Source organism: Sylvia atricapilla, chromosome 14 (assembly GCF_009819655.1).
Source record: "Sylvia atricapilla isolate bSylAtr1 chromosome 14, bSylAtr1.pri, whole genome shotgun sequence".
NCBI classification, from domain to species: domain Eukaryota; kingdom Metazoa; phylum Chordata; class Aves; order Passeriformes; family Sylviidae; genus Sylvia; species Sylvia atricapilla.
The window spans coordinates 4826247-4853342 of record NC_089153.1 but is presented as its reverse complement, the minus strand read 5'-3'; the positions used below and the strand labels follow the sequence as shown (position 1 = coordinate 4853342).

Below are 27096 nucleotides of genomic sequence, written 5' to 3'. Positions count from 1 at the left end.
TCCTTGACCTCCTTTTTTGTCCTTAAGGATATAAATTGCTTTCAGTACCTTTTTTTGTCAAATCTACAGAGGGCCCAATACTAAATGAGCTCTAATGATCTGAGCTGCCAGGGGGCTGTGAGTTCCAAGCCTCACGTACTTGCTAAGGCGCCTTCTCCTTTGTTTAAACACCAAAGACGGTCCATTTATAAATCCTGGTTAAATACTATTGTAAACCCTGCTACACCTCAGGGCCAGACCCTCTGCAGCACAAGTCAGTGCAGTTCTGTTGCAGGTAATCACATTATGCTAATTTCAGCAGCGAGGATCTGGCCCGAGATGATAACTCTGAGCATGTATTAAAATAGAACGAGATTGGAGCTCAGAGTAAAAACTCTCCTCAGTTTAAACTTTGAAAGCTACTACTTACGCAGATGATAGAACAAAACAGCTGTAAAGCACATTTGTCTAGAACAAAGGACAAAGGTGTTTAGTGTGTTATTCTGTAAAACAAGGGAGATTGGGGGCTTAGGGGCATTGATAGGCTTGTTCTGAAGAAATAAATCAAAGCTGCATGAGCACTGTAATTCAGGATAGAGGGAAGACAGTTAATTTCTGTAGCAGAAGGTGGTGCTTTTCATATGCTCCACATTCCTTTCATTAGTGCTTTCATTTGAGAAGGAAGATGATACATTCCTGACAAGGAGGGTACGTTATGGCTTATCATTATCTCCTAAAGTTAGCTGTCCTATAATGATGTTATATATGTAGTACCCTTCTACATTTTCAGTTAAAATATATAGTCTAAAAAAACCAGAATAGACCAAATGTAGGGGGGAAGTAACCTTCATCCTTGAAGCAGATTGACTTAAGTTTTTGTGTACTTTACTTCTTTATTCAGTCATACTGTTTTATCACAGCTCTGTGTCCATTGAGTTCAACAGAAATTCTATAAAAGATGCATTGTAAACTTCAGACAGGTTATAATTTGGCTAAGCACAAAGGAGAAGTAACAATCCAGGACTAGAACTCTTGTGTCATTTAATACAGTTTATGAATTTGTCAACTTTGAGGTGAACCACAAAGCAATCTTGGTTTACCTATAAATACCAAATTGCATTATAATATTTTCATGTCCAATTAACTCAGCTTTAAATCTTAAAGAAAAAAAGAAAAAGCAAACACAATATAGCCAATGTAATCATTAAAATGAAGATAGTTTAAGAAATTTTACAGTAATTTATTCCTGTACTACTTTATTCTGAATTCTATACTACTGTATTCTGATAAATCATTTTATTGCATCTCTAAATGTGTCTGTGTCAATCCTCTGCCTGTATCTAATCTATATATAATCTTGCTTTAAATGTTCTGCAACTAAATAAAATAGTTTGGCGAGGCTCTGTGTTTATAGAAAAGTTGAGATTTGAAAGAGCAAGCATTGTTCACATCAGGTGGAGTGAAAATGTCTCTGCCTTAATTTAGAAGAATCAGTTTGGGAAAGATGAGAGATAAATCACTTTCATTATAAACTCAGATCTTCCTGGAGCACTGAGAGAGAATGCAAATCATTCTTGGTCCTGCTGTTGTGAGCTAATATATACCAGTCATGAGATGAATTCAAGTTATTTAAGACATGAATTTGACCTTGGCCTTCAATTCCGCAGCAAAAGACATTTGGTAAAGCCTCCACGTGGGTATTGGCAGCAAAGCATAGTATTGTTATACAGATTCATCATATAAGATAAAAATTTAGAAACTCATAATGAAACTGATAAAGTTTATTTGAAAGACAGCTTTTAACATTCCATTATGGGACTGAAACAGCAACTGAAATTTCATTGCATCGTTTTCCATCATAACTATTTTCACTTTGTTGTTTCTGGGTTGAAATCCATATCTATGTCTGGTTTTACCTCTCTAAGAGAAATAATCTGCTGGTTAGAATATGGGTTGAAGTAACAAGGGCTCTCAGTTTCACAGCTCAACTACTAATGGACCATGGATCAAACATTCAGAAGTGCCTGAATGATTAGGAGTCTAAATGAAGCTGAAAGCCACTGACATTTTGACTTCTGTGTACTTGAAGTGACTGTCCTAATGTTCAAACAGTTCTCTAACATTTCAACAGTAATAATGGCAGTTTTTATAAAAATAGTCCAAATAAAAAATCATTTAAAACTGCAAATTATTAACTTACTTTGTAATTGAAATACGGTACATGAGTCATTGGAGCTTCAGTGTATTTCAGAAGAAATGTCTCCAGGTTTATGTGTGGAACTCTGACTATATATATATTTAAGTGCTATTTTTAAGCCTTCATGCTTCTCCACCACAGCATTCCTGCAGTAAACTGTCATTGCAGAGTCAAACCCTGCTTGATTTATTTAATGTAAAATGTAAATTACTTCACTTTCCCATTGTCCGACCAGGTATTAGTATGACTTAAAGAACTATCTCAATTTGCTTTACTGATAACGCACTTTTTTCAGAGCGCGTTTTCCAAACATACCCTTGTGTGAAGTGACCCTTCTGTGCATGGCTTTTTTTGTCCCCTCCTGCAGTGGATTGCCTGGACCCGACGTGCTCCAACCACGGGGTGTGTGTGAACGGGGAATGTCTCTGCAGCCCGGGCTGGGGCGGGGTGAACTGCGAGCTGCCCCGAGCCCAGTGCCCCGACCAGTGCAGCGGGCACGGCTCCTACCTGGCTGACACGGGGCTCTGCACCTGTGACCCCAACTGGATGGGCCCCGACTGCTCCGTTGGTAAGAAAAACAGTTTCTCCTCGTTTTGCAATCACCTTGCTGCTTTGGTAAAATGCTGCTACCCGTATGGCAAGTTTGAGATGCAGTAGTAACTGAGAAAGTTGTCTTTGTTACACGAATGGGCTCTTTTAATTTTGTTGGGAAGAAGTGTGTGTATACCTCTATTTATATTTTTTTATATTTATATATTTTATATTTTTATATTTGTCTATCTATATTTTCATGACATTCTGAATTTGGGGCTGTGAGGTGGGTGCAAGTTAGGAGTCTGTGTTTTTGTTCTAACACTGATTCTCTTTTAGACTGAAAAAGTTATGTAAGTGTACTTCTGTTTCCCAACTGTAAATGAAAATGTCTATCATTTATGGGAAAAAAACACGGAATTTTGCTTTTACATTGTCAGTTGAACCTTGACATGGTGCTGTAGGTCAAAGCCAGGTCTCTCAAAACAATATTTACATTTTTCACAGTTATTCAGTTATTTCCTAAGGTTAATCAGCTGGAATACCCCACCAGTGATATGAATATCAAGATGTGTTTTCTGCTTTAAGGATAAGCAGTCAGAAAAAATCAAGAATGAGAGTTTTGCTGCCACTATCTTTGATGATGCATGGGGCAAAGACCCTCTTGCTTATCTGCAACTTCAGGTGGCAGAGAGCAGTAGAATTTTTGGAGTGAGACACTGGATAACTGACCATGTTAGTAACAGGAATCCAAAATCTCTCCTTGGAAAGTGACTTTTACCCATCATTCTAAATGACCCTGAATTGCTGCCATTCTCTGCCAAATGAGTTTTAGGTGAGTTTCAGTCTCAATTCTTAGCAAATCAATATCTGTCAAAATCACCTGAGGTCCAGGTTTCAGTAAAGCAGAGCCACCTGCTCCCCTCTTTTGCTGTTAGGGACAGCACCTGTGACACATTTATATCTGCGTGGAGGATGCAGCTCTGCAGCTCTGTCCAGCCTACATTAGCAGATTTTTTTAAACTGATGCCTTTGAGTGGCTATCTAGAACAGAGGCTAGACAAGCTTAAAAGAATAGAAATGAGTATTTATTAAAGGCCTTCTATAGATACACCTTGGGCAGTCAAAAGCCTCCAGGAGACTACACCAAAGATGTACAGTGGTCATAAGTTTTTCAAACAGATGTAAGTATGATCTACTTACATATCAGGGGTTTATCCTCCAATAACAGCTTCAGCTAATGAAGTCATTTACCTGCAGTTTGCTCCCCCCAAATTCACTTTTGTTTATACTTTTTGGGGCCTGAGGCTGTAGGATGTCCTTGAGTTTCAGGCCTAGAGGAATTGTTTAATTGTAGACAGTAGGTAACACTTTATATGGAGTTTAGAGTTACAAATGCAGTACAATATGGAGCTTACATGGAGTTTAGAGTGCTAATGCAGTACAAGATTTGAAAAATATAAAGGCTAAAATCTCAAGGCGTCAAAAGGACTTTTAATTCAGCTTGCTTTTCGACAAAAACTAGATGCCGGCTTTCATCCGCAGGTGAGCAGGCCAGCCTTCGAGAGGCTGCAGCCCTGTGCAGAGGCATTGCTCAGCGCTCCCTGTGCCTGGAGGCTGGCTGTGACTGCTGTTCTCTCTCCTAGAAGTGTGCTCCGTGGACTGTGGCACCCACGGCGTGTGCATCGGCGGGGCCTGTCGCTGCGAGGAGGGCTGGACGGGAGCGGGCTGTGACCAGCGTGTGTGCCACCCCCGCTGCACGGAGCACGGGACTTGTAAAGATGGGAAGTGTGAATGCAGAGAGGGCTGGAATGGGGAGCACTGCACCATTGGTAGGCAAACGACAGGCACCGAAACAGGCACATATTGCTTTCTTTTCATAAATCGTAGAGACATAGTTGCTGTCGTGGACTGTAATGGGCTGTTCCCTTAAGGACCCAAGTGCTCTCAGGTATTAACCCTGACTCAGTTGGGGGAAATGCAGATAGGCTTTTGGAATAATTTCAAATCAGTGACAAACCAGTTTATAGAGAAGAAAATAAAAGAAAAACAAACAACCCAGAACAACAAATTCCACATTAGTAAGTAAAATTGCAACAAATGATACCATGTGTGATATCAACAAATACAGCACATGGTACTATGGATGATGTCTCAGTATCATCCAAGCCTGAATGATTTTCAAACTTAACTAAGCATTCCCTTGTGTGAATGGCCTCTTTTTTTTAATTTCCCTGTCTGATGCATCAGTGCTCTCCTGCGGTTGTACAGCCCATGTGAAATACACCCCCAGCAGCAGCAGCACGAGCAGGGCTGGATTGCTGGGGGAATGTGTGTTCCTGGTGGTACTGCAGCTCCCTGCCATTCCCCCGTGCTGTGCTGGGACAGTGACCCTGCTGTTTGCACAGAGACAGTGCCAGCATGGGGGGACCCGTGGGCTGCTGTGAGCCCCTTCCCTGAGAGCCTACAGCTCACTGCAGCATCAGCATCACAATCTCAGCTGGGCTCCCTCAGCCTGGGAAGTTCAAAAAGGTCATCCTTACACAAGGCAATGATGTTCTATCCTCTCAATTGCCGTGCTTGAAAATTTACTCTGAAGAGGAATTAATTGCTCCTAAGTTCTTTATTTTGTCTCTACAAGCAGTCAGGCAGTCTATTTGGATCGTTTTAAAAAGCTACTTAAAACAAAGGAAAAAACTGTTATTTTCTCTGAGCTGTAATCAAAAATGTGAAATTCTCAGTGATCGCATCCCTTCTGAGAAGCCTGAGCAGATTTAACAAGAGTATCCCATCTACTGAGACTCTGAGATTCAGGCAAGTGTGCTTTTCTCCAGAGAATTTTTGGAGAACTCTGAAGTATACCTTAGAAGAAATCTGGTGAGTTCAAATCCAAAGTCATGTTGTTTTCATTATCTTAAGGTAGTGAATTTAAGAAAGAAAGGAGTAGGTCACTTGAGATTTTTCATGGCAATCAGGGACCCTAATGGGACAGTCCTATTACAAGTGAATTGTTATTTCTTTACTTAAACGTATGGTGAGATTCTTGCATCCCTCAAGCTGTTTTTCTTTTTCATTCCCCTCTGATTTCTCTTTGGATGTACAAACCATTTCCAAAACACACGTGAGTTGGAAACTAAAATATACTCCTATTGGAGAGATTAAAATAAAAATTAAAAAATAAAAAATATAGATATTTTCAGGGCATATCCTTTGATGTTGTGGTGCTGCATGCTTCCGCCACACTGTGCTAATATGATTTAAATCAAAGCTTTTATGACTGAACACTTTGTGACCAGCACAGATGCAGAGTGTTTTTTTCATAATTGCTTTCAGACTTCCATCATATCAACATACCTCTGCTAGATCAATCCAGGCATTTTGTTTTCAAAGTTCTTCCCAGATCTTTACAAAATGCCTGGTATGTAATTTTTTCATTAAATTCTATAATAATTGCTTATTTCAGAAGTTGATGCTTCGCACAAAATTTGTTTTGCTTTATAATCTCTTAGTAATGTGCCGATGTTTAGAAGTAATTAGTGTATGTAAAGTCTTCATTACTGTGCAGACAAAAAGATGCCTTTTACCAAGATCTCAAAATTGCAAGCTGAACTAGTGAACTCTGAAGTGAGATTTTAAGTCTAATTTTCAGAGCTTTGAACTAGATATCTTCCTTATTATTGATGTATATAATCAGTTCTTTCCAGAGGAAGGCTGATACTTCTAAAGTGATTAAAATATCGTAAGCTTTTTTTGTTTGGTATGTATTACACAGATATCCTTGAAACTTAATGTGCTCCTGCCTGTGGCAAAGATGAGACTAGTGCAAAAAATCCAGGTATGCCCTTCTAGTTCTCATGGATGAAATTTGTGCAGTCAGAAGTTGTCTGTTGCATGCAGACAGATATTCTTGTGACAGGCCTGTATTAGTATGAATTTTCACATGGTCGTATCCTGAGGCTATTTAAAAAAGCACAAAGGCTGATGCCAGGAATGGGATTGAGTTCAGAGGGACAACTCAGTGTGACCCCAGTGGTTCATGTTGCATGGAGCTGAAACACAGAGTTCAGAGGAAAAGGGTGGTAAAAGTGATTTTTGTCAGTATTGATACATAATTTCTAGAAGTTACCACTGGAAAATTTGTGCTTAGAGTGAATTGAGACTTTGGTACAACCATAAGTTGCTCAAGATGTTTTAAATGTTTGTGTGAAGAATTAAAGTGCACTTAAATTTTACAGAAGCTCACTGTCATTTAGAGTACTGCCTTTATGGTTTCATTTTCAGATGGATGTTTGACACACCATTTAATGTCAGAATTACTGAGGAGTGTCCTCCTAAAAAGATGCCACAAATTAGTCCGTTTTGGAAGGTACCTGACAAACTGCACAGTCTGTTTGTCCTAAGGCAGAAAATGCAAATCCTGTAGGAGAGGTTATTTACTTGGAATTTCTGGTTTTGCTACACCTAGTGTGAAATGAAGTCTGCAGAAAAACTTGCTTTGATGCCAGTAACTTTAAGTCAAGTCCACTCAGAACAAATTGATCTGTGAGGAAGAAAAAAAGATTTCTATATACAAACCATTTTCTTTTGTTTGTGGTTCTTTACCAGTTTCTTTGTGCTATATTTACATGGCAGTGGAAAAGAAATCATCATAGCAAGCTGCAGGTATCCGAGTTCATTCAGGATATTTTATTCCAGTTAATATCAAGTTAGGCTTTCATAGATGCTTGACAGAATGCATACTCCTTGTCATTTCATTGTTGAGTATCTAAGCTCAAAAGTTGTAATAGAACTGCATTTTTTCTCTCTGAATTACCTGGTTTAAGAAAAGCACTCAGAAAATCCTCCCAGAACAGCAGTGTGAGCTCAGTGTTAGCACAGTGTTTGTGCAAAGCAGCTTTTGCCTGTGTGCAGTAGAATTATGTGTAAGAATCAATGCAAATACAAATGCATGCAGTTCCAAGTTACACAGATTTTGATAAATCTATATCCAAATAATATAAAAGTGAAAGGAGTGGGTGTCTGGTCTTGCTCAGCTGCTTTTGGAAGCAGAGCAGAACTTCAGTTCACTTTGCTGCTTCAGGTAAGAAAAGAAATTGCTTACTGGAGTGGTGATAAAGAAAATTAATCTTTTCCCAGTGCAAAAATAGACCTGTCAGGATATGTTTATTAAGTGATTACTATTCATTGATTGCAATTATGGAGGAAGTTATAACTAAATAATAGAGGGTAATCTAGATGAAAAAAATATTGGAAAACTAATAACAAAGTGAAAGAAAGGTATAGAAGTTGTTAATCTTGAGCCCATTTCATGACAGAAATTTAAGATGGAGGATTTAGCTTTTCCTTGAATCATCTGAATGTTGTTAAAGCATGCTGTTATAAAACAGATCTGTTACTTTCACTGAAAATAATATCTGGATGTTTAAAACTGTTGTTTTTAAATGCTTGCAGAGGATGTTCTGCATATAAACTGTCAAGATAGTATTCCAAGGACAGTGTGATATATATGGAGATCTTATGAAACAGTCAGAAATACCATTTTAAAAGTGTAATTCCATCTGTAATTCATATCCCTGGAGCATGGACTCTAAGTTATTGGTAAAAATCTCACTGGGAGACCAGTGAAAGCAGGGTTTAATCCTAGATACTTACAAGTAAAATTTAAATGTCTGCAAATGGATCTTTTAAGGTAAGCTCTGACCAGAAGGTGATAGAGGAGGTTTTTCTTTGTGGCTGCTTGTCATATTCCCAAGCCTTGCTCTTGTCTGCTCATGTCCCCCATTAGATGTAGGTTAAGCACTCCTGTTCAGACAGAAAGTGAGGGAAAATTGTACTCAAGGCTATTTGGTAATATGAATACTCTACTGCAGATTTTGATCCAGACAGCTCTAATTTTTTATGTTCTTTTTTTTTTTTTATTTTTTGATGTAAATGAGCTATGCCCCTGGTATAGACACTGAAGCTGAACCTCCACCTGCCTGGAAAAACACAAGCAGGTGATAAGTCCATCTCTTCAGGCTCTTCTTAGGTTCATTTAGCTTAGAGAAGACCCTCAAGATCATCAAGTCCAGCCATAAACTTCACACTGTTCTGGCCTTGGTGCTGCTTTCTGAAATCTAACTCCAGAGCTGGAGATCAGCAACTTGCCCCCACTGAGTCGTTGGCCATTGTACTAAAGCTGTCAAAATTGTAGAGCAAGTTCCTTAGTAAAGAAGGGGTTAGGAAATCTGTATTAGCTCTGTATCTTATCTTCTGTGTTTTCAAGGCCTTGAATAAAGGAGAATGGTTTGAAAAAAACTAGGATTCAGTCACCTGTGTGGTGGAAAAAAACCTAATATTTTCATATGCATAAAAATATACAGGAAAAATAAAGGACTCCATATTCATGATGATTAGGAAGTTTAAGTTAAGCAGAAAATATCTATCTTAGGAAAAAAGCATGTTACCAGTAAGTGAAAAACTGAAGGAGGTTGTCCAAGCAAGTTGTGAATTCCTCATCATTGGAGGTTTTTTTAGCGACCATTTAGAAAACACTTGTCAGGAATAACAGAGGTAATTCATCCTGCCCTGGGGCAGCAGGCTCACCAGAAATCATTGAACTCTATGAGCTCTCTTCCAGCCTCCTTTTAAATGAACTTAAGAGGAAGCATTCCTTCTAAGGACTTTATTTTTAATGGCCTACCTTAGGAGTTGGACTGTCATTCCCTTTGAGAATCCAATGCCACTGCTGGAAGTAGAATTTATCCAGCCAGGGAGACAGACTTATCTATGTGTTCTGTATTCTCAGAACAATGGGTTATCAATGTGGATGCCACTCAGAAACAACCAAACTAGCCCACACCCAGTAGGTAAATACTTTAAATACTCTCCCTTTAAAGATGAACGCTATGTGGACCATATTCTACTTCTGGTTCCAATTAAAAAATCGTTCACTAAAATCTTTTCCCTCCTGAGTGCTTTGGGATGACCTTTCCAGCTTTTAGACATGTTTATATGTTCTATCAGCTGGATGGAATACCACAAGTAAAGTGTAAAGATTTGGTTCTTTACCTTATCATGGACTCAATAATCAATAGAAACATTAATAACGGGGCATTGTGTTATCTTTGGATATAGCAAGATATTTTTGTCCCATGATAATGCTCTTTGTGTCAAGGTTTTTTTTTTCTTCTACTACTGATTTCTCTTGTTGTAATTACAATGGTAATGATTCAAAGATGAGGCAATTTTCAGGAGAGATGGAAAGTGTGTGGGAGGAGGCAGTGGAAAGCCATCGTATCTGACAAAGAGCAATTTAGAAGGAGCTAGATATATTAGACTTCTCCAATGGATTTCTAACTTAAAATTAATCTGTAACAGTTTATAACCTATCAAGGCATAAAAAACCCTCTAACCACGATGACAGGAATTCAGATTGCACACTCTGAGGAGGGAGGAACACTGGGTTTTTTTCATTTTATTTGAAAAATGCATAGAATATTTAGGTCATGACCACTTCTCATTACTGCTGATATAGAAATATGTTGGTAATATATATATATGATGACATGACCAAAAATGTTCGAGAGGTTGGCTGTTCCTGAATGTGCAGATTCCTGTTCATCTCCTGTATCACACAGTTATCCCACTGTTTTTACACTGGGAGCAGATTTCTCGTGATGCAGCCTTTTGAGTACGTGGTGCCAAGCATTCACTGGGGTTTGAGTTGTTCCCCCTGTGCCTCTTCAGCAAAGCAGAGGAGCAGCAGGTATCTCATGGGGCAACCTCAGAGATTCTCAATTATTTCTGTCACTCACCGCACATCTTCACATTTTCACTTCTGTCATTCAAACACAGAGAGATTCAAAAGGTAAAAATCTTCCTTACAGGGTGGCATTTTGGAAATACACGTTATGTCATGTTACATTTTATAACCAAAGCCAAGGAAATATACTCATCACTTAGATAAATAAATGCTCATCTAGACCAAAATTTCTGTGCTTCAGTAAAGGTGTGAGTTCCTGGTAAATAAATACCTACTAAATAAATTTCTTCCTGGAAATCTGATGCTTCTTATCTATCCAAACTACATTTGCTATTGAGGTCCTTTGTTGGTTGCCTCATCTTTGTCATCTTTTATTTCACCTCCAGAACTTCTGAATAAAATGTCTTGGCTGTAGAGTCCCCAGATTCCAGACTATGTAGATTGCTCTTGCTTGGGATTTTTGGTTCTGGTTTGTAACTTTGCAAATTCCTATATCAAAAACTGAAATACAGCAGCTGATTTTGTGGATCAGGGATGAGTAAGCTTTCAAAATAATTTCTATAGCACTAAGGAATCCAGAACTACAATATGCATCTACTTAATTTTATCATAGCCAAGCAAAGTAGCTGATTATGACTATTTGGAAGGAAGCATTCTGTGTGGAGATTTATGTATAGTGAGAGTGGTTTGTCTTTCAAGGAGTTTAGAAACAGAATTCCTTTTTCTTTGCAGAATTTACAGGGGGCAGCTGGGGATCTTTTTTGGCTGAAAGGCAAGCTTATTCATGAGGAAGAACTTTTCCTGTTTGCATTCTTTGCTGAGGGCTTCCTGTAAATGATTGAAACATGTCACTGCTCAGTGTCAGAACACTTGAGTAGCATTTTTTTCTTTCTCCTTTTACAGGATATTTGCAGAACATGACCTTATTTCTTTTCTTTTCTAGCCCAAAAAATTTAATGAGTATGTTTTCAGCTAAACTTCCTGCATTTTGTCTGGTACTTCAAAGGTGCACCCAGAAGATACTGGTGAATAGTTTCCCAAACTAAAACCACATTTCTCTTTTCTCCTTTTGGAGGGGCTTTAACATGAGTCAAATTGATTTTCTGGCCAATTCTTGAACTCTTAAAAGACCACAAAAAGGGAGGGAGGGCAATCAATCAGGGAGCTGATCTAACTTTTGAAAGGGCAGAGCCGATTATGCTGTACATAGCAGCATTCCCAGAGTCAGACAATCTTCTCTTCTCCTGCGGATAATATTTGCTGTATGATTTTGTACCCCATGGTGTCAAGCAGAGCTTCAGCAAGTGAGTGAATTACACAGTGTTGCTGGAAACAAAACAACAAAGACATGGGAATGCTTGGGAGAGGTCAATGGCATGGATTGTATAGAGATAGAAAGGTAGAGCTGGATCTTGAGAAATAGACATGTACATACATATAGATCATATTTATACTTACTAAGAAAGAAATACAAAAGAGAACAATACCTGTCCATCCTTTTGAGATCTACTGTTCACATTCCTGTTAAAGATAGTTTTTTCTTGATCAGTTCCATTCTTGCTTATACATTCTCAAGGTATCATTCTTGCATCTTCAGTATCAGTTTCACATAATCTTTCATGCTTGAAGATGCAAATAAAGCCAAATATGTTTTGCCTGACTGCTGCAAACTCAGTGGAATAATATTTCAGATGCAAAGCTTTGCAAAGGTTTGGAGTTTTTTTACCAGCTTCTTGCCAATCTAGTATCAAATTAACAGTAGGATGCATTATAAGTTAGAGACTTGTCTTCCTAAGATATTTAATGCTTTTGAAATTCTCAGTATTTTCTTAGTTTAGTGTTGTATTAAAAAATATTAATGTCAGAAATAAAAAGGAATTTTTTTTCAGGATTTTGCTGTGTGATCTATTTAGGGCTTCGGGGGAAAATGAAACTATTGAAAGCCTTCTCTTGAAGCTGTCAGTTCTCTCTTGTGCAGTAACTACTCACTGAGGATGAATACACGCTGATGCTGAATATTGATACATCCTTCTTTCACTAAAAGCCCTTACTTAGACAGTTTTTTAACAGATCTTAAGGAATGAATATGGGGACTTGTTCAGAGCACAAGTTACGCGAGGTATCATGAGCCATTTTTATTGAAGAAAGTTTTTACAAAATTTATGTTATCCAGCTCTTTTCTCTTGTTCCTTCTTTCTTTCCATCCCTGTTCTGACCTGCTTATGAAATGCTCAATAGGATAGTGATGCTTCTGGAGATTATTCCTGTGTGTAGCCTCAGCCTATTTCATTTTACATACAGCTTTTCTATACATATAAAAAGAAGCAAAGTTTGCTGTCCAACAGAAATCACCATATAATATAATATATCTCATTTGCCCAAAAAAATTACAAACATAATTTTGATTACTGAAATGCAAGAGCTGAATCCAAATGTGAGTATTCTTAAAGGCATCTGGGTCTAATGTTTTAGACCATGTTCATCTCTTCATGTTGAAAGTGAAAATAATTGGAATAATCCTGAGGTTGTTACCTGATTTATAGCTTCCAAGAAATTGTGACTAACTGAGTAGATTTGTACAATTTCCAGCACATTCTGCTGTTGTGTCTGCAGTGATGTAGTGTTGATTGACATATTACTGTCCATCTCAGGCTGTCAGTTGTCTTCAAAACACATCCATGCTGGGATAGATGGAGACAAAGCAGTGCGGGTGTCTCATTAATCAGCAGTCCAGAGCCATGCTGCTGAAAGCCAAAGGAAAAGCAGGACATGATATATTAAGGTTGCTGTGTTTGTCATCATCCCCTCTCCATTCACTAACGGGATTAGAGCAGAAAGAATTCATAGCCCAGCTGTTCCCTGAGGATTTTTAACTCTGAGAGCTGACCCTGAGCACTGCACACTTAAACATTTCACTCCAAAAAAAGTACCTCTCTTAAACAGTTAAGCAGTTTTCATGGAAAAGTAGCAAGTTTGCTTTCACAAAGGCTTTGCTGTGACAGGGATCAAAACATTATCCTTAATGAAAATTTAGGCAGGGGAGACATGGCTGTCTGCTTATCCACATAAAGATTTTCTCCCTCTTGCTCTACTGCACTTCAAAGATATTTTTGCTCCTGCCATACTGTGCTCAGCCAGTTGTGTGGGCCATGGGTGGTGTCTGACATCTGGGATAGAATTTCTTGTGGTGGCTCTCTGGTTTTTGGGAGCTGGGCAACAAGTCCCAGATGTTCAAGTGTCAGTCTCTGGGTTCTCTCAAACATGATTTGAAAAGCAGCCCCCAAGTCCTGCCCACCTCACTGGCACTTCCTCTGTTCCACAGTGCCTCTTGCAGTCCATGGGTGTCCTGGAACTAGGGAGCCATAATTTTGACAAACAACCATCTAGGTTTATTGCTTTTTTCCTAATCCCACTTAATTTTTAGTTTCTGTTTGCGGTTTTTAACAGTCCAGTGCAAAGCAGGTTGATCAAACTCAACATCAATAGACTGTAGCCTGCTTTTAAAATGCTGTAAAACAAGATACTATCAAAAAAGCTGCAATAAAAGGTTTAGATTTTTTTTAATGTTCTGGCTTGATTAGGGTAGACTGAACTACATGAGCTAATAGCTAATTGTTCATATATTTGAAAAGTATAAACACTTCTAACATCTCAGTATATTTTTACATGAACCCATATAAAGATGAATCTTTTCTCTGTTTAATTATAAAATTTTAGATTACTATTTTTTTTAGGTAGATGTTGGAAGACTAAAGTTATTCAAGTTATGATTTGAAAAACAGGTAATATTTATAATTCATCTAGACCATATATGGTTTAATTTTCCTTCAAATAGTTTTTTATAACATTGAACAACTGAGCTAAAGAACCACAATGCATCAAGGTGCAGTCCCTGTTCTGAAGAGAATTAGTAGGGATAATAACTGGTATCTAAGAAGTAAATGTAATGGTGTAATTGTGATTAAAACCATTCTTTTTAATTAAAAACTACATCAGTTTGTAGTGGAAAATATTACTAGGTTGCTAGGTTGTGATTTTAGGTTAGAAGCAATATTAAGAGGACAATTATCCAAAAGCAAAAATTAGAAAAAAAAATCTGCTTAGGAATAGCATTTTTTGCCTGAATCATGGTGGTTTATTGATTTTGAAAGTGGTGCTGCTTCAAATACTGTGATTTTCCAGTTGTTGGGAATGAAAAGGCATTGCTGAGTTTCTTGTGGAAGGAGCTCCTCAAGAATAGCACTGAAGCTATTTTTGTAAATTCAGCATGTACAAACACAAACCCCTAAACGTCCCAGAAGATGCTGATTCTCCTAAAAACAAAGACACATTAGTACAGATGAGAGAACTGACTTTTTGTTTTAACCACTGGGAATTCCGGAGAGCAGAACTCAGTCCCTAATGCAGCACGTTGCCATCCACCTTTCAGCGCAGTTTAAATATAAACTGATCTGACTGCTTTCTATTTCATAAAGCAAGGCAAGATGTGTGTATGCTGGGTTACAGATCACTTATCTCCCAAACTAAGAATTAGCATTATAGCATTCAGTCCTACAATGGAAGATAGTGTGCTCAGAATTAAGTACTTCTATAAAAAAGGTGTTTCTCTTCCCCTTCTGTATTTTGTTTTTAAATTGTAGAATCCCTTGCACTTGGACCATAAAGATATTACTGCAAGCAGGAAGCCATGAATCATTATTTGTTGTTGAAAAGTGATTTATTAAAATGTTTGCAGTTTCTGATTAATCCTTACTTTTTCTTTTTTTTAAGAGTAGTTTTATAACAGTACAGGAAATGCAGTAGCAATGTGCCTTTTTTCAAAAACACTTGAAAAGATGTTTTAGATTTAAGACAGAAAATCACTGCACAGGGCTTTGTTAGGATTCTGAAATGAAGGTTAACATTGCTGCCATGTGCTGTTGCTAATAGCCGAATCAGGGTGGGGGGAGTAGAGTGACACAGATTTTCAGATACAATTCATCTTTTCATTGGCTTTGGAATAGGGGTAAAACTGCTTTTTTGTTACTGTCTCCCTTGGAGATTGATTCTTTATCATGAAACCAATCCATATATGTCTTCATGGTGTCCTGTGAATGTTTGAAACCTTGTTTTCTTCTAAATAAGTCAGAAATATTAATTTAGAATGGAGAAAGCCTGCCATATTTAGAGAACAGGGTATCGAAGTCAAGGTCACCCTGTTTGTGAAGGCTGAGTGGACATTGGCTGATTTCTCATTGGAATCTTGTTGTATATTCCAGAACAATTTTGATTGCTGGTATGCTGAGGAAAAAAGTGAATTAAAATCACTCAGACCCACCCTTAATTACAAACAGTAGTTCATATACTTAATGAAAAGGGTTAATTAGCAATGAAATATCACTCAGCAGACTTTTTGGATACACTGAAATGTCTCCTAAAATTGTTAATATTTCCATTCCACATAAAAGGTTTTTTTAAATACAATTAAGACAATGCTTATTACAATCTAATTATATCCCCATTCCTTTCAATCTTTCAATCTTCCATACACAAAGAATATGTTAAGTAAAATCTTTGACCAGTATTTGTGTTTCTAGTTACCATGAAATTCCTAAGAACCTCATTAACTAATTTAAAAGCATCTACTGCCTGGAAATTTTAAAGTATGAGACGCTTTGTAAAGGGAAATATTTATTCAGCAAAACTGGGGTAATTTAACATGTGTGCCTTCCATTGAAGACTGCATCTATTTCCTCAACTTTTATAGTTACAGTTTCCCCTATTTATTAAGGATTTTTGTCAGAATTTCTGAGATTAAACACTGCAGTTGTAAAAATTTCTAGCAAGTTGTATATAATGTTTCTGGTTTCTGAAGTGAGCATTCCCATTGATACTAAATGGGAGATTTAATAAAGTTATTTGCAGAATATGTCCCCAGATCTTAATTATTTATTTTCTGTATTTTAATGCTTGAGATAAAAACATAATGAAATGTGAGGAGGCAGGTCACTCAAAAGTGAACAAATGACAATGAAGTAAAAAGGAAAATGTCAGTTCTCATCAGTATTGCTTCTGAATTTTTGTCCTGTGACTAAAGATTATAGTTTTATTAAAGATGAACTTCCATAGGGCTACTGCTACTGATCCCTTACTTGGATTAGGTAATTTCAGCCCAGCCTAGGAAATAACTACAATTAGTTAGTGGCTTCCTTCAGTGAGAAGCAGGTAAGCATGCTGGAGATCCCACAACAAAGTCTTGTGTTGACAGATTTGTACCTTGAGGAGCAAGGCTGTGTCACTAAACTGCAGGAGAGCTTTTCCAGTGAGTGACACCGTTAAAAGGGATTTTTGCAGAAACTTCCTGAGTGCTTACAGCAGTTATTAGAGTAAATTGGATCTGCACTGTGCCTGATTAAGCATATTCCCACAGACGTGTTTACCATGAAAGCCAGAGCTGTCCCCAAGTTCACTTTGCTTGATTGTGATCCCTGAGATCTCACAGAGCCAAACTGCATTAAACCTCGGGGAACATTCTGGTGTGGCAAAGTGTTCCTTGGTCAGCTGCTCGTGGCACATGAGTGGGACCTGCTGGAAATCAGCCCCAGTCCAGGCAGGATTGTCTTGGTGCTGAGCAGTGGAAAAGGGCTGCACACTGCTCAGGTTCACAGCTCTGAACAAATGGTCATTAGCTAAAGGAAAGCCTAATTAATATGTTTCTAACATTCTCCTTGAAACGAGGTGGCAGTTGAGCTATAAGCAATGGACAATGACACCATACCCCACTGAAATTATGGGAAACAGGCAGAGCGGGGTCACCTAAATTAAGATTTTATTTGAATGCTGAGGTTCAATAATGCTGACCTTCAGGGCAGTCTCATGTTCTGGTACCTTTCCTCTGGAACTTTTCTAAGAAAAGTGATAGCCTGGATAGAAAAGAAAAATTTCTTTGACATCTGTTTGTTATGTTTAGAGATACTATGAGATACATTGTATTTTTAACATTACAAAGAAAGAGTTAATTACACAAAGCTCTAGCAAGTTCTTTTAGATGTCCCTTACATAGACCATAGATTTGCTTCATCATCATTATTACTATTATTATTATTATTATTATTATTATTGTTACTGGAAGTTTCTTTTAACCTTTGTTTCTGCTTTTCCTTGTTCTGTTGGGTTTTTTTAAACTAAAGCAAATATCCTGACAATACATAGCTCTATACTTTTTTGCTTGACATGAATTGGTGAATGAAGTTTATTAATTCAATATATTGATTGTCCTGGTTGCACAATCCTATTACAGATGAGGTAGAGTGGTCTCCAGATTTCTTGGCTGCATCTCCCATTCCCATACCTTGTGTTTCTCTTCCTAAGTTATTCTGGAAAACAGTCCCCATGTAAGAAGTGACAACTTGCCTGGCCCAGGATGGCCTAAAAGCTGTCAAGTAGAGATGCAAGGCAATCAAGTTAAAAGTCTCATTGGTGCTTCTGATGCCTTCTACAGAGAAATGGAAAATAAATGCTCTGCCCAGCAGCAGAAAGACTTAAGTATTCGTTCCAGAGAATTAAGGACACTTCTAGTGAGGCGAGGGGAGGAGCAGAGCCATCAGTTGCCTGGTAGTAAATATGTTTAATGTAAAGCAAGAGGAGCTTAAAGAGCTCGTTTCTCTTCCAAATTTCTTCCAAGTGCAGATTAAATACTCTTGGCTTTCTTGGGGGTGAGATGGAGAAGATGATCTCCCTTGTAGATCAAAATCACTTTCACAGATTTATTTAGTATATAAATATCAAAGCAACTGGCTATATCTGAAGGATTATGAGGTTTCTTCCTTCACCACATAGATAAAAAAGGAACAAAAAGAAACTGTTTTATGCATGCAGGATTTAAACCAATTCATTTGTGAACACTATATTTTTACTTCTGTAGCTTTTATTAGTTATTTGTGCAGTTAGTAGATAAAAAAAAAGGAAAATGGTATGATATTCGTGAAGCTTATGGATATTGACAAGGGATGCAGAATGGTGCCACTTTAGAATTAAAGTGATGTTTATAAAGTATATTTTAAGTACTGAAATATTCATCCTCTATCCTATATCTGCTAAACAACTCAGCATACACAAATACTCACATAATTCAGAATACATTGCTTATCTATTTTAATTTGTTTTGCATACACTGCCCATGTGTTGGAATGCTGCTCCTAGGTCATGAGCATTATTTCATACTTTATATTTGTGTGTATTCGAACTCTATAAATTCTAGCCTAACAAACGTGAGATATATTTATTTTAATATTCAAATACCCATTATATTTGGTCAGTTGTAATCATATTTTAATGTCATGAAGATTTAGGATTTATGCAAGCCAGAAGGCATATGAGAAGCATTCAGTGCATTGCTACTATTTTTCATTCCAAACTATTCCACAATACTTCATAAAAACTTCTGGGGTTTTTTTTCTCTGGCACATTCTTTGGGTTTTTCTTTTGGACAATTGGAACTCCGAAGTCCAAACTCATGCAGTGTTGCAGCCTTTAATGGAATTGATGTGATTAATACTTTAAGAAGATCAGCTGCAAAATATAATGCTCATCTAAATAGTGCTTTTCATCCTGGAGGGATTCCAAAGTTCTGTACCAAATTTGAGGGACAGAACATACTAATCTGCCACACAGTAATAGAGGAAACTGCCTACTTCTGTTCAGGCTCATATTTATTCTTCTGTTGGAGATAACCTGCACACTTACATGGGATCAGCATTTGCATACCTGAAAGTTAATTGCTAAATTATAAATTCTATGCAGGCATTAATATCTAATGAATAGCAAGCAATTTTATTTTAATAATGCCTCAGAAAACTGGGATTCCCTACCCTAAAATTATGAAATACAAAGCTCTAAAACTGAAGGGACCAGAGATAATTCAGTTTAGAAGGGATATCAGTAGGTCAGCTGGTCCAGCCTCTCCTTCAAAGCAGGGTGGTTTTGAGGTCATACACCAGACTCAGGCCCATAGATTTTAGGACAGGCTCCCTACAACTCCCCTACAGGCTGTTACCTCTCAGTGTCCTTGCTGTGCTTCTGCAGTGTATGGAGCTGCTTTTGCAGGTTTTAGCATCTCACTGCTGTTATACTGTTCTCACTGCAGCTCCCTACTTGTGTATTCCTCTGTGTGTGCTCAAATCCCATTCCCTCACATTACCGAATACAAACTGAATTTGAAATACTGATGCAAACTACTATTAAGTAGCACTGGCAGAAGGGGAGCAGTTCTATTTGGTCATTCTAAATGCTAACTTGGCTTACTGGGCATTTTGATTGACTTAAACTCCTCAATTTGGTGAAGTTTTTTTGTATGTTAAAGGAATTATGGTCAAAGAAATGCAATTAGCATTGGGAGAAAAAGCGTGTAACGCGATTTTTATTTTTCATCTTATGTGAAGGTTCTCATCTAAGGAGGAAAGGAATTCATTTCTCCTCTATGCAATATGGGGAGGATTTGTGAAGTGGAAAAGGTATTTGGAGCTAATTACTGAACGGAGAATGTCTTCCTACAAAAATCCTCAATTGCATTAAGTCTAGATTACATTGTAATTAGGTTAGATATTCTTTCAAACATGAATTCAGTGTTTTGCTTGTTGCCCTTCAATTGACTGAATTTACACATCCTATCTGAACGGTCACTTTATCATTACGCTGCCACAAAACTATTTAAATAGATGTTATTTCAGAGATAAATTCAGCTTGAGAAGGCTTCTTTCTCAGAAAGGATATTATATATTACAAAGGATGATGCCAGTGCTTGTATGTGATATCAGAAACATTAATACAATGAAAGATTATGGTTGTGGTAGTAGTTTTATGAATGCAATTTCACCTGGAATTATATTCTAAATGGATTTTGTTACAGTAAGATTAATTTGAAAGACCCAGCTATCTTAAATACAAATTTTACTGGATCTTTTATGTATCTTTTTATTGAGTATATGAATAGGAGTTGGATATGAGTCTTGTTTGAAAAGAATACACTGTGTAACTCAAGTCTGCTGGTAGGGTCACATTTTAGGTCCTGCTCAGAATTTGAGCAAATAACCTGCTTGGCCTCTGGAAGGAACTGTGTGGCTCTGCTTCACTTACATTATGTGAAATATAAGCTTCTTAACTTATATTTCATATAACTTCTTCGCTCATGCTGGTGCTCAATTGGAACTCAACACCTGATCACAGGGCACAGCATTGGGTTCTGTGCAGAAGGAGAGGTGTGCTCCCATTAACAATTTTGGGGTGCAGGGAGAACCCTGCCTGGCCGTCACACAGCCCCTGAAGTTCAGCACTGCAGAGACTTCTCAGTCTGATGACTGACTTTCCCATAGGGCAGCCTCCCTTCCTTCTGGAAACTTTTTTGCTATGTATAAGGAGCCCAAATTCTGGGCTCAGTTGTAGCGCTATGTACACACACAACATTATGATGTAGGCATTTGATTATTGATCTGTTTTGTTTCCTCAGGTCTCAGGACACTGTAGCACAAACTGTGCCCCTCTTTTTCCTGCCTAGCTGTTGCCAGCTTGGAGGGGGTCACACCAAAAGCTGGTGACAGAAAATTCTGTTGGTTGTGCACAAGAGGGAGACCTCAAGGGTGTGTCCCTCCAAGTTACAGAAGCCTCTCTGCTTGAGTCAATTCACATGAAGTTGGTTAACGTCGAATGTTCTGGGAGCAATCCCCTGTTTACAAGGCATGAAAGCTCTTGCATCCTGGGGTTTTCTTCAATCTCAAAATTTTTTGACCTGTATTGCAACATGAGCTCCCCTCTCTTTTTGTTAGCATGTGTCTCTGTATCTTTTTTTTTTTCTTCAGAAAGATGCAAGTTACTTTAATTGAAACTCTACTTTTTCCTACCAGCAATTCCCTTTTGTGTGATCTTTACTTCTCTTCTAAACAGCACACATTTTTTTCTCCTATTTCTCTGCCTTGTTTGGAGAATTGGATGTTCCCTGAGTTCCTGCCCTTATGTGCAGAAGACTGGAATTGCAGAGCTAGATAGTAGACAGAATTTAGGGGGAAATTCTGTTATCACAAAATCACTAGGTTGGAAGAGACCTTCAAGATCATCAAGTCCAACCTATACCCTAACATCTCAACTAAATCATGGCATGTATTATTACATACATATCTCAGGCAATTTAAGAAATCTTACTTAAAATTCCTAATTGTTGTTGCAGCAGCCCTCTTATTAGAGGATAAAAATGAGCCAAGGCACAGACTTCTTGTTAAATATAGCATAAGAAAAGTCCTGGTTTATTCATCTTCACAGCTTATTCACCTTAATAACTCTAACTATTCACTGGCTCTGGCTGCAGCAAGCTCCTGCTTCAGGTTTCCCTTGCAGCCTCTGAGTGCTGGTTGTTTCCTGCTGAACTCTTACTGCAGGTGTCACTTCACACACTCTGCAGGCTTTTACCCAGCCAGACTGTGACTGCAGGGATCAGTTCACACATTCTGACTGCAGGCTTTTACTCAGCCAGACTGTGACTGCAGGGATCAGTTTACAGACTCTGACTGCAGGTGTTTACCCAGCCAGACTGTGACTGCAGGGATCAGTTTACAGACTCTGACTGCAGGCATTTACCCAGCCAGACTGTGACTGCAGGGATCAGTTTACAGACTCTGACTGCAGGCATTTACCCAGCCAGACTGTGACTGCAGGGATCAGTTTACAGACTCTGACTGCAGACGTTTACCCAGCCAGACTGTGACTGCAGGTTCCAACAAAAGGCTCTGACTGCAGACCCAGACTGAGCTCCCAGCAGTGAGATTCTCTCTCCCCAGGATCCTCCTTCATAATTCTTTCCTTCATGCTCCTCAAGGTTCCTCCTCCATGACAATCCTCCCCTTCTCAGCTCATCTCTCGTTTATCTCACTCATCCTTATTGGATACAGCTGGGACTCATCAGGGGTGAGGCTGGATCAGTAATTAACAGAACTGTTACTTATCAGGGGTGTGACCACTTGTATTTCCTTATGCTTCAGTTTGCATAGGAGGTATTGGAGTGGAGGATTTTAGGGCTCTTTAAACATACTTTATGGCCTTCCTTTATTTTTTTTCCAGCCAGTTTAATAAATACAATTATAGTTGGCCAGTCTGTCGTTCTAACTCAGGCACATCTGCACAGCACATCTGCAAGTAGATATTTATTATTTACTTCTTTGTTTGATGTGTAGCTTAAGGAACTGTTTGGGGTGTTGAGTAGCTTTTAACAAAATATTTTCTCTAAAAAGAAAAAGGAAATAGCAAGGAAGCCAGTCAGAGCATGCTGGTGACAAACACTTGAGTGCCACAGAGAAGCTCCTGCTCTCCCTGAGCCCTCTCTGGAAAGCAGCAGCTCTGCTGTGGTACGTGAGCAGTGACACTGGGTTTTTGCTGCACTGAGAGCCTGGGTTCACTCTCAGCAATTTGTCAATCAGTGTCACTACCCTGCTTCAGAGCCCTGGGCTGGAGCCTCTGCATGGCTCCAGCCTGTTCTGGAACTGTCGAAACTCACTCGCAGGGGCCTCACCTCTCACTCAACCAACACTCTATTTCATTGACATGTGTTTTGTTCCATGTTTGGGGTTTATTTCAGTTGAAGTATTACTCTGTAGAAAATGACTTGTGCATGTGCCTACCATAACACTGTGTCATTTTTATTTGTATGCCCTTTCTTTGGCTTTAACTAAGCCCTGCAGGCTTTGGAATTGAAGGATTAAAAAATAACAATGGCAAATAAAAAGCATAATTTTATTTTCAATGTTGCTAGGTACCTCATTCTATGTACCTCATTTATTATTTGCTAGATAGCTGTAGGCATACCAAGCAGCTCACCGAAGGAATGAACAGGAAATATGAAAACAGTGATTATCCTCTAAAATCCAAATTAAACAGGCTATTGTCATTACTGCTTTTATGTCATTTCTCTAAGTTCTTTAGGTGCCATCGTATCCCAGACTACTTTTATTTGCTGCAGTTCTGTAATTAACAGCTGTAATGAGAAGAGGAGGATTGAAATGTGATTTAAATATTCCCCTTGAAACTCTTGTGCATCCTGTAGTGAGGAAGCACTGTGCTGTATAACATACTCTTCACTGCAGGGCTTCTTCACCCACAGGACCACCTGGTCCAGCCTCAGCTGAAGTCACTGGAAAGGCTCCAGTGACTGCCAGCAGGCTTTGGATCAGGATGTGTGAAATGAGGTCATGTGAAAAGATAAACACGAGATACCATATTCCAGACTGTAGCTGTGCACATGTGCACTAAATGGGGAGAGCTGCTGGGAACCCACTCTGCTGGAAGATGCTGTCTGGAGAATAAATGGCTGATGGCATAGGATTAGAAAGACTCGAAAGACACAAGCTCTTGATTTATTTCTATTTTTCCCTGTACAAAGTGAGCAGAGGCTAAAAGCATAATGCTTTTTTTCTAAGTGGCTCTGAGATACCACTTAGATTTTTTCCTTCCCCTTCTCCTATTCTCTTTTTTCCTTTTAATTATACTAAGAGGCTGCCTCTTTCATCAGATATTGGAAACTTTAAAAAGAGCAAGGTTTCTCTAACTTATTTTTCCCTGACTGCCCTTTTCTCCCCTTTTTTTTTTTTTTTTTTTTTTTTCAGAAAGATTTGCCCCTCCATAAATGGGAGCTCTGATGACGATTCTGACAGAAACCACAAGTTGGTTGGGCAGACTTTATGTTTTAATTTACTTTAAATGTTTGTTCTGGAGTTTAAAGTAGCTTATGCAATGGAAAATCTATATATGTGTGTACTTGTATACCTAAAGTTTGGGAATACCAGAGTAAAAAGGAATTCTGTGCAGAATTTATCCAAAATTGGATTAGAATTCTCAATGTACTGCCTAGATACTAAAATTAATTTGCCAAGTTCAAAAATGAACTAATGCCCTTAATCTCAGAATAATTTCACTATAGATGAAACCTGGGAGTATTCTCTTGTAAATATATCCAGCACCCTCCATTTTTGAACCAGGCACAGTCCATATTATGGTTTTTGCTTTCATAGTGATTCTGATATTTCTCATATGCTCATTACAGATTCCTGATGCAACATTGGAAAATGCTCCGAGATCTTTCTTGCTGTTTTAATTGTGAATTCACCTGTAAAGCTCCTAACTTCCAATTCCACTGGCAGGCTGGAGATAGAGAGGAGGGAGGCTGCACTAGTGTTTCACCTTTAGCAGCAGCTAGGAAAGTGTGAGACACTCGAACTGCTGTTGCCTGTACTCTGCCTGTTCTGTGAATAAATAGGTTGTCAATCTAGCACTTTAAGCAAGCACTTTTTTCTTTTTTAACCTTGCTTCTTGACATTTTCCATTAAGCATACTGTAATGGAAAAGATGAGGAGAATTTCTCTACACACCAGGAATAGCAACCTGTCTGCTTAGCAGGAAGGGCCCTTTTCTGTGCGGTGACTGAGAGCTTCATCCCACACTGGATTGCTTCTTGAGATGAGATGCTGATAGCCCTTCCCTGTGTGCCTGTGGCCTGCCGGGCTCTGGGAGAACTCCCCAGCCAGCCAGGAGGCAGCACGCTGCTGGGTGTGGTTACAGAATGAAGGCAGGCTCTGCCAAAGCACTGAGCCCTGGGTGTGCTTCCTGCAGTGAGCCTGGCCAGCAAAGGCCATCTGTCCAGCTGTGCCACTGAGCCTTGGCTGAGGCTCTGAAGGCTCCTCAAGCAGGCACTTTGTCACCTTGTCCACTCTCCTTGATGGCCACCAAGCCCATGAGATATGTGGAAATCCTGTGTGTGCAGATGATGTTCATCAGTAATAATCACTGCTCACATGCACCGGTAGGAAGATTTAAATTGAGATAGTCAATTCCTAAATATCAGCCTTTTTTAGAAGAAAACTGTTATTACTACATCATAATGGAGCTCTGTGTTTCTGGTTGGTGTAAGAGACTAGAATGCTATATAGATATTTGCTTGAAGAAAGGCAAAACCAGAAATCCATATATGCACATAGGCATATGTGGAGATATAACCATGCAAAATACCTAATTAATTGTCCATTATGTAAGGCTGTTTCAAAGCTAATTCATCATTAACTTAATAGATCTTTTAAGGAAGATGTTGTTGTCCAAGCACTCGGATCCTATTGTAGTGTACTGCTGTTCATTCCCTTCCTTCTGATATTTATGCTATTCAAACACCAGGTCTGTCTTTGGAAGGCTGCAGTTAAATGAGCTCTGTGGAGGTAGCATCTTGTTTCCTAGCAACACCATGTCTGTGGCAGTGATGCTGCCTTCCCTCTCTTCTCTAAACGCAAAGTCATGTCCATTAATCCCCAGCTGCATTTAAAACTTTTCAGAGATTTTGCTAGCTCCCTACTGTTCATGTTTTCATCTTGCTCATACGCTGCAAGGCAAACTGCTTCAGTGATTTCATTCTCGTCGGTGCCTCAGTATAAAACCAACCGCGTGGGTATATCCACAGTTACTATTTGTTTTTCATTTAAAACAAATAATTTGTCCTACAGCATGATGCCTCCCCTCAGACATTATCATTTTGGTCATTCAAACAACCTGACAAACGAAAGAGATGAACTAAATGTCTTGAAAATCTATTACCTGTGCTGCAAAAGTAACGTAATTGTAAAGTGATTTTTTTTTAAGCTAAGATATGTAGTGGCAAAATAACCCTAAATTTAAGTGAAATGGGCTTTTTTTTTAATACATAACATTGAAATAAAACTTGTAGGACTTGTTTCTATCTTCTGACAGCTTTCTGTGTAACATGAACTGCATAGTCTTTCACCTGTTGTGATACCAGCTGTGTGAGTTCCAGGGATATCACTTTGTTGTGTGGGAAACTCCTGCAGCATTGCGATAATGAGTCTGGGGTCAGGGAAACTGCTCTCTGACTTCACCTGGATACAGCCAAGGCAGCTGGGAGGAGCAGAAGAGACAAACTCAGAGCTGTGGCTTTCTGAACAGGTTTATAAAAGCAGAAAACTACTGTCAGGCCACACAGCCTTCTCCTCCTGATCAGACTCATGAAGAAGTGCTGTGAGCTTGGCTGCAGGCCTCAAATCTCCTGTCACCCCACAGACAAATATTCATGCTTGTATGGATTGGGGGTTGATGGATTTGGTTGTATGTACCAAGGCTGCAGTTTGGTTTTCTTACCTTTTTTCATAATGAATATTCAGTAAGATACAGTAGTGTCTCCTGAGACTCATTTAATTCCAGGAAAAAGGAGTTGAGGTATTCTATCACCTGTGGACATTTGTTAGAACATGTAAGCAGCTTAGCTCATTAATGTTTTTGTTCCTAATTCAGCTCTTGCTATACAAGAAGTCATGTCATATTCATAGTCAATTCAAAACATACATCTTTTAGGTGATCTTTTGGTATCTTCTAATATGTTTTTCAGAAAGTGTAGGATGTGACACCAAAATATAAGTAAACTTAGTGTGAAATAGGTAGGTATTCTGAAATGACCATCAATGAAGGAAAAAAGTATTTATTTAAACTCTGTGTTTAGACACGTTCTGGAGAATGATGCAACACTCAGTACAAGAAGTCCTCTGAGCGTTGACGAGCTTGTTGAAAATGTTCTCCCTCTCATTTGTAGGCATTTTTAGGGGAAAAATAAGAGACAGTTCTTCTGTCAGCAGAC

The 27096-nt window shown here is 38.6% G+C and overlaps 1 protein-coding gene across 1 annotated transcript in view; it reads left to right on the top strand.

The window, feature by feature from the left end:
• Nucleotides 1–27096, top strand: part of TENM2 (teneurin transmembrane protein 2) — a 126136-nt gene that overhangs the window by 43415 nt on the left and 55625 nt on the right. The window contains exons 6-7 of the mRNA XM_066329554.1: nt 2544–2744; nt 4354–4539. Of these exons, the coding sequence (XP_066185651.1) occupies nt 2544–2744; nt 4354–4539 (387 nt within the window). The remainder of the gene's footprint in view (nt 1–2543; nt 2745–4353; nt 4540–27096) is intronic.